The sequence below is a fragment of the Microplitis demolitor genome, chromosome 4 (genome assembly GCF_026212275.2).
Source record: "Microplitis demolitor isolate Queensland-Clemson2020A chromosome 4, iyMicDemo2.1a, whole genome shotgun sequence".
NCBI lineage: Eukaryota > Metazoa > Arthropoda > Insecta > Hymenoptera > Braconidae > Microplitis > Microplitis demolitor.
This window is the reverse complement of record NC_068548.1, coordinates 19,070,891-19,079,291: the sequence shown is the minus strand read 5'-3', so window position 1 is coordinate 19,079,291 and position 8,401 is coordinate 19,070,891. Positions and strand designations below refer to the sequence as shown.

General features: G+C 26.9%; 1 protein-coding gene across 1 annotated transcript; it reads left to right on the top strand.

Moving 5' to 3' along the window:
• Positions 1-2,813: 2,813 nt before the first annotated feature.
• LOC103568369 (uncharacterized) lies at positions 2,814-5,001 on the top strand. Its single transcript, XM_008545205.1, has 3 exons — positions 2,814-3,695; positions 4,766-4,855; positions 4,933-5,001. The coding sequence occupies exons 1-3, from the start codon at positions 2,814-2,816 to the stop codon at positions 4,999-5,001; spliced, it is 1,041 nt and encodes a 346-aa protein (XP_008543427.1).
• The last annotated feature ends 3,400 nt before the right edge of the window (positions 5,002-8,401 follow it).

The window sequence follows — 8,401 nt, the reverse complement described above, 5'->3', positions numbered from 1 at the left end:
AGATTAATTTCATACTTGTTATAAATATTATATTTTGTTTTTATTAACTTTGTCTAATCAGGAATTGTTATAATATTATCCAAACAAAAAGATGCCGGTATCCTGATTTTTCAAATGATTCTTTACGAAATTTATATTTCTGTAAAATATAATATTTCATGATAATTATCAAAATTTACTAATATTATGAGTAGTAAATTTGTCCATCGTAAAAAAATTATTTTCAATCTAACTTAGTACTTTTCTTATATTATAAGCACTTAACAAAAAAATTATTATGATTTCTGACATTTTACAGGGATATGTTTTCTAATGACATAAAAATATTTTCTTAAGAAAAATTTGATTGTAAAATATAGTCAAAATTACTATAGCCATAATAATTTCTTATTCGTATAGTCATTCTAAATGTTAATTTTTAACTTGTTTTCGAAATTTTTATTTCAATTTGCGTTAATGTCCAAAATATCCCCGCGCAAATACGAAATCATAAAATTTCACATAAGAAAGATTTTTTCTCAGTACAGGAGTAAACATAGATATAGAAAAAATGATCATATAATATAGGAGAGCTTACTATTTTTCTTTCTCTGTGCAGTGTTTGAACTTTCTTAAAAAAATCTTATATATGAAATTAAGAATTGAATTACGTAAAAGTAAAAATTAATAACGCAAATAAAAACAATTAATTTGATAACTTCAGTACAAACTAAAATTTCATGAGATTGAATGCAAACGGAGCGTGTAAATAAAGCTTCAAGTCCGTTACGGTTTTCTAATCCCCCACACCGCGTTGACACGGGAAAGTACATTACTCACGAGGATGTGTCGTTCATATTGAAACTCGAGTTGGGTGCATCCCAAGGGATATTGCGATAAATTTATGTGTATTTATATATATACATATATATTAAAAATAAAAGAAAAAGCAAATACGACAGACTATTAAAGGTATATGATGCCAGTCATATAATTTCAGGCTGTCTATAAGCTTTCCAAGTTTTCTCAGACTTTGAAATCTAAACACATGTCGAAAAAACGATTTTTAAAATCGAAACGACGTTAAAGTTGGCTTACTTTTTTTGTTATATTTGACTGTAACTAATTTAGTGAAAGAAATAAAATTAAACGGAATATAGAAAGTGAAAATACAAGAAAACAGCTTATTGTAATATGTCATATAGCTTCAAAGATTGTAAATAACACGAACCGCGTGGTGAAGTTGGTTATACTGGCAGTTCTATTATCTACTCATGTCGCGTATACTCTTTCCCGCTATTGAGATACTATTTTTTTTTTTTTTTTTTTTTTTTTTTTTTTTCCATATTTTTAGCTGCACAGAAACACTAGTACGAGATGAAAAATAAAAAGAATAAGAGCGGTTAGATGCGATGTATATGCAAGCGTGGTGTATGAACCAAGGGTTATATTTCAAAAAAAAGGGACGGCCTCCAAGGGGTCGTGAATACCTTAATAGACATAAGGCATATCGTTCTTGTCTTGTATATATGCTCTAAAACGCGCTTGTCTTTTTATGGTTCTATAAGACTTTCTTTTATTATATATACTTATGTATATATAAATATATGGGCATGAACATTAAAAAATAAATGACATATGGCTTTTTATGAACTTTTTTTTTTATTAGACTAATTTAAATAAATTTTAGAAATAATTTATATCATAGTAAAGTTGAATTTTTTTATTTTGAGCAAAATGAAAGTAAAGAAATATCGATTATATGGAACATGATCGATTTTCATACTTATTAACCGATTTTTTTTTATTTCCCGCTAAGAAAATCATCGATTTTCGAAAAATTCGGGAAGTTATTATTTTCACCCTGATTTTTAAAAATCGACTTGTCGTATCAGATGTCAATGTTTTAAGGTCTTAGGAAGCTATTCTGACACTTTTATAAATATGACCCTGAAGTTAACAGGCAATTAAAAATTTTCTGATTTTTTTTTTCAATAAATCAAATAAAAAAAAAAAAAAAAAAAAATGCACATGTAGAAAATTTAAAAAACTATAGGTGCAACTTTTTCAAATATTTTTTTTTTATAATTTTCTGTTTAAAAAAAAATCAAAAAATTATTGGACGTCGGCTAACTTCAGTATCATTTCAAAATAATGTCTGAGTCCATGTTTGTTTCATTATTTATTTTTGACTTTTTGAATTTTCATAGTTCAAAGCAAAAAATAACTTTTCTCATTAAGCTCAAAAACAGCGAGAAATTTTAAAACTGGCCCGCAGGGTCAACCGTTTTCAGTTTTTTTTCAATATTTTCAAGTTCAAATTATAATCTCGTTATTATCATTCGATTCGTGCAGTTAGTGTCTATTCTCATTAATTATAATATTTAAAAATTCTACTGCGTGTACAAATGTATATTCCTTTTATTATCTTCATGTATATATACAACAATTATATTTTCAATAATTAATAACCGTAATTATTCTCATATGGACGTAAATCCGTTTTTAAATTTACATGCAATTTCTAGGCTAACTTATTAAAATTATCAGCTGCATAAAAAAAACAACTGCAATAATTACAGAAAAAAGTATTATCTAAAACAAGAATCAAACATTATTCTCGTGCTAATCGTCAGTAAGAATCGTGACACCGCAAAATAAACACGTTGGTCTGAAAATAAATGAACTAAAACACAAATCGAATAATGGAACGACTAAATTGGAACAGATTAAAAAAAAATTCAAACCATTGTCAAGATTATTCAATGTTTCACCGATTTATCATATTGATCCAACACATTTCTTTTAAAATAGTTGGAATATCACCGTGGACTATGGATATTTCAAAGATATTTAGCAAAAACCGCGGAGTTAAAAATCAAAATTTTAAATGGAATTTCTCATACATTGGATCATGTTATAATATTTTACTATTTATAGGTTTTTCATCGTTAAGTCTTTACAAACTATTCGGTAAAAAACTAGTTAATGCTTTTTCTAACTCAGTATCAGCATCAGTGATACTAGGATTTTTATATTTAACATTATTGAGTACAAGCTTACTACCACTTATTTATGTAAGTCGGCAAAAACTGTTGATAAGTGTTAACGATCGAATCAAAAATGTCGATGAAATATTAAACAAGTGCGTAAGTTATGAAATGGAGAATGACTACACCAATAATTTAATATTTATTGGATGTTTTTTTACATCTACTTGCGTTGTAATAATGAGCCTGTACTACTTTCCATCGATAAGCGTATTTTTTGAAAATATACCAGCGTTCATTAGTGGTGCAGTAATCATACAATACGTTCAGCTACTCATTCAAGTTAAAAAGAGATTTGAAAGTATAAATTCGACTATTTCGAGATTGGCATATTTATTGTCGAATGAATCTCGCACAGAAGTATCATATGTCACACAAAATTTACCGTCGCGTGAATCTATTTTTAATGATATTAACAATCTTAAGTATGCTTACATGGTATTATGGAAAATTTGTCAGGATATTACTGATTTCTATGGAATACCCATTTTGATTGGAATTTTTTGTTTTGGAGTAAAAACTATAGCTAATGTGTACATTACTATTTTGTCGGCGCTCGGGATATTAGATATAGACATTAAATGGTATTTAAATGGAACACGTATGTCATGGACTATTAGTCTATTTATAGCATTAACTTCGAATGTTACCACAGTGATGAACCAGGTAAGGCAATTTGATCAAATAAATCTATACTTTGCAAGGTATGTATTATTTAATAACAAAAATTTAATTAATATATTTGACGTGTAGTATTCAAAAGTATTATGAACAATGATCGAAAAATTTATTTTTTATTACACGGAGAGAAAATTATGGTTACTGTTCCTAGTACGTTTATGAAATATCATCCCATACCGTTATGGTAATGATTATTTGGGATTATGGGATGTAGACCCATACTTCCTGGGAAAGTTCCCATAAGTATGGGAACAAGTCCTATCATTATGGTAACAGTTCCCATATCGCATGTGAAAGAATCATGGTAATGGTTACCATACTCATAGGAATAGTTCCCATAAGCAAATAGTAACCAATCCTATAACTACATTGTAATGGTTCCTAAGTGTATATGGGAATAATCCCTATATATTATGGTAACTATTTCTATAATATTATGGTAATCATTCCCATAATGTATGGAAATTATTACCATGATATTATGGTAATCGTTGCCATAATATTATGGTAACCATTATCATAGTTACATGGTAACGATGACCATAATTCTATAGGAACTATTCCGATACCATATGGGAATTATACCCATAATTATAGGAATGATTACCATAATATACATGGGTGCCGTTCCTATAATCAGCATTTAAAAAAAACCGGTTACCATGCATTATGGGAACCATTCCCATAATATATTGTAACTGTTACCATAATTTTCTCTCCGTGTACATAAAAATTAATTTTTAATTTTTGAATCACGAACGTTTAAAACTCTGGTAACGATTTATCAAATGAATTTCTTAACCCACATGAAAAAATATATATATCCGGGCAAATATGCATATATGTGACATATATAAATATATATATTTTTTGTTATGGGAATTTTTGACATTGTTTTTGATTTTAGAACATAAAACTCAGAAAAATAATAAATATTCTGACGGATCAGGATTCCATGGACGAGAAAATAAAAAATACAGTAAATAAATTTTTTATTATAATAATTAATAATTTATAAATTAAATTAAAACGATAAATAATTTTTTGAATTTCAGTTATCCAAATTTTCGAGTGATCTTTGGTATTTGAAGATTAAAATAAGTGCTTGCGATATTATACCCATAGATCGTACGCTGTTATCAATTGTGAGTTGTATTTATTATTTTTGTGATCAATTCATTAATTATTTAAGAAACATGTTCTAAAATAATGTTATTTTTAGATTACTGGTACAATGGCAACTTATTTAATCATTAGCGTCCAATTTGCTGTTAATTCACCAACTAATTGATAAAATACAAATTTATAGAAATATTTTTCATAGTATGTGTACCCACAAGATATTTATAATTTAAAATTTCTTTATTCAGCCTATCGATTCTTTCGTAACTTCTAAAAGTGTGTTATTATACTTTTTTTTATTGACAATTCTTTCATTGATAGCTGGTCAAATTTTAGTGATAAAAACAATACTGGTGTGAAAAATATAAAAAATCATTGAAATTTTAGTCAGAATGTTGAACGCTGCTTCCAAAGAGGTGGCCAACAGTAAAAAAAATGATCAAGAAATGCAACAATTGTCATGCTATTAAATAAAAGCCTGGCATCCAATTGGGAGATTCTCGTGGTATCAATCAGTAATTACTAAAACATTGCACAATCAACACATTCTATCATATTTTTTCAATAAAATACAAATTTGATGATAGACGAAATAAAGCTAACAAATTTAGAGGAAAATTAAGTTTCAAAAGGTACAATTCAGCGAATTACCGAAAACTTGGGATGTTATTGCTTTCAGTTCCATCGTCGAAAATCGAGTTTTCATCAGTTGTCGACTTTTTGAGGTCCTTGGTGTGTGTGTAAATTTTTGAAATAACGTTGAAATTATTCTATCAATGAATTCTGGTATGTAATTAGTTCCAAACTCCTAAAACTTTTTTTGAAGACGCAAAGAACTCAAAATTTGTCAAAAAAATCGAGGACAAAAAATTTGAAAGATATGAAATGTCTTCACTTTTGCATAACTTCTAATCTCAGAGCTTCGTCTTTAACAAAAATTATCATTTTTTTAATTTTTTCCGAATTTGAGTGAAATTTATAAATTCAACATTAAAGGATATTTTCCTTTACTAAATAACTTAAAAAAATATTTAACAGTAGTTATTAATTAGGCTACAAAACAAACTCAAAATAATAAATAGAATATTTATAAAAAAAAATAAAATCATTATATTTGTGTACAAGTCGCTAATGAAATATAATAAATATCTAAAACAATAAAGCAAACTAATAAAATCCAAGTATATTGAGTAAAAATAATAAAAGTTAATCACTTTAACCAAAGTTATTTAATAACTCTCATCTCAATTACTATCAATGCCAAGTGATGATTATAAGTCGAGGGTTTGGATTGATTCCCCCCGTACGAAGTAGTTAATCATCAGTCGTTTCAGTCTACTATGTCGTGTCTTGGTTCCCTAACCAACTGCATAGCTTCGAAAACATCCGGAGATAGCAGTGGGTTAACTCTACTGGGTTATAGTAGTAAGTACATACTACCGCTAGCAGACAAAGACAGACATATATACAGACAATTTAGGGTATAGAGCGCAAGTGAGAGAGAAAAACATGATCTACTTGGCTTTTCTGGTATATAGCATACTCTCAGCTCAATTAATCTTACCCAGAATGCAATAACTGTCCAATCTGCCCTGTTGGTAGCGCGCGTGGGTCATTGTGTGTCGTGGTACAACTTGCCACGCCATCTACCTAACCAGTTATCTCAAACTCCTTCTCTCAAGTAAAGATAAAACTTTTCCCATCTAATCCTCTTCTTCTTCAACTCGACAAACTCTATTTGTACTACTTTATCTCATCTGAGTGCTGTTTACTCCCTCTATCGTAAGCGTCGTGTATCAAATACTTGTCTCCTTTCCTCTCCTCTGAGACTAAGACACATACGAGCGAATAAACTGGAAAATCTCAAACTACTTGAGAAAATGAGACTAAAAATATCATTCGACGTTAAATGTACTTTGTACAAAGTGAAAAGGGCGAGTTAAATCTATATAAGGGGTGTATATAACATTGCTTTGCTAGTCTGTAGCCTAAGATCGTTTCGTCTCATCGTCAAGCTTTTCCACTGGCGTCTCTACATACTAGGGAGCGAAAACATATTGGATCGTTAACGATGGGGCAGTTTGCCTAACTAGTAACTACTGCCATCGTCATTTATTCCCTTTCTCATTTCGTTTTTTCCCTTTTCATTTTTTTCCTCTTGTCTTATTAATTTATTTACTTATTTATTATTTTTTATTTTAATTTTTAAATCCAAGTAATTTATTTTAAAAATATTGACACCTCATATTTATGATAATATATATCAGTAAAAAAATGATTAAACAATGATTGAATAAAAAAAATATAAAATATATATACGAAAAGTTTAAATGCAAGTTTAAATATTAAATAGAATGTATGAAAAATTTTTCTACCTTCTTTCACGAATTTAATTCGCATTATGAAAAAAAGCTTCATGAAAATTTATGGAATATATTTCTCTATGCAAATTCTCAAGCTTTAATACAGAGCTGGAAAATTTATGTGCATAAAAATTACCTCAAAGCTCGTGAGTGGAGGAAAAAATAAATAGATGTAGAGGCTTGGGGGGGAGGGTAAAGAAGTTAAAAAAAATTTCTGAGGTAAAATAACGCTATATATATATATACACATATATATATTATTGTCTAATAATATGTATGAATATTAAAACAAATAATGTTTACAAATTTTAACAGCTTTTATTTTTGTCAATAATAATGATAATAATTAATGATGACAATAATAATTAATTAATAATTAATAGCGAAGAAGACTCATTACAATAATAATATAATCATCAATAATAAAACAATAATAAGATTTTGACTTATTTTATAATTTTTAAATTTAGTAGGCGAGATAATTAATTAGGTGCGGAAAGATAAATTTAAAGCTGGAAGGAATTTTTCTATTTATCTCGCAATACTTTTTTAATATTAACTATTTAGATTTTTAATATTTATAATTATTTATACTTGTTATTTATACATATATATTTGCATTTTATTAATTATAGTTTTAATATATTTAATAATATTAATGCCGCGTACAGAATATGTCATTATTATTATTATTATTATTATTATTATTATTATTCTAATTATTATATTTATACATATATAGAACTAAATTAATTTATAAGATATATATCAAATATTTACACCATTATCTTCTGACGTAACTTTCACTAGTACATTATATATATTTTTTAAATGTTATTTTATAAGTATGTTATATTTTACAGTACGAGAATTATCTCAATTTATAAAATGAGAAAATAAAATTTAATTATATAAATTTTTGACTTCAATATTAATTTTTAAAAATGAATTAATTAATATTGATACTTAAGTTTAAATATAATTTTTTAATCTCTTATACTTTCTTTTTTGTTTATCATAATCAATAAGATATAAGAAAGTTCGGAGTATATAATTAGTCTTTGGTTATCGGAAAAAGCAAAGTTTCACACTATTTCTATAATTTTTAAAAAGATCACTTGTCAATAAAATTTAAAAATTTAATGACATTTAATTTATTTATTATATTCATATTTATATTTATTATTAATATTATTATTTTATTTA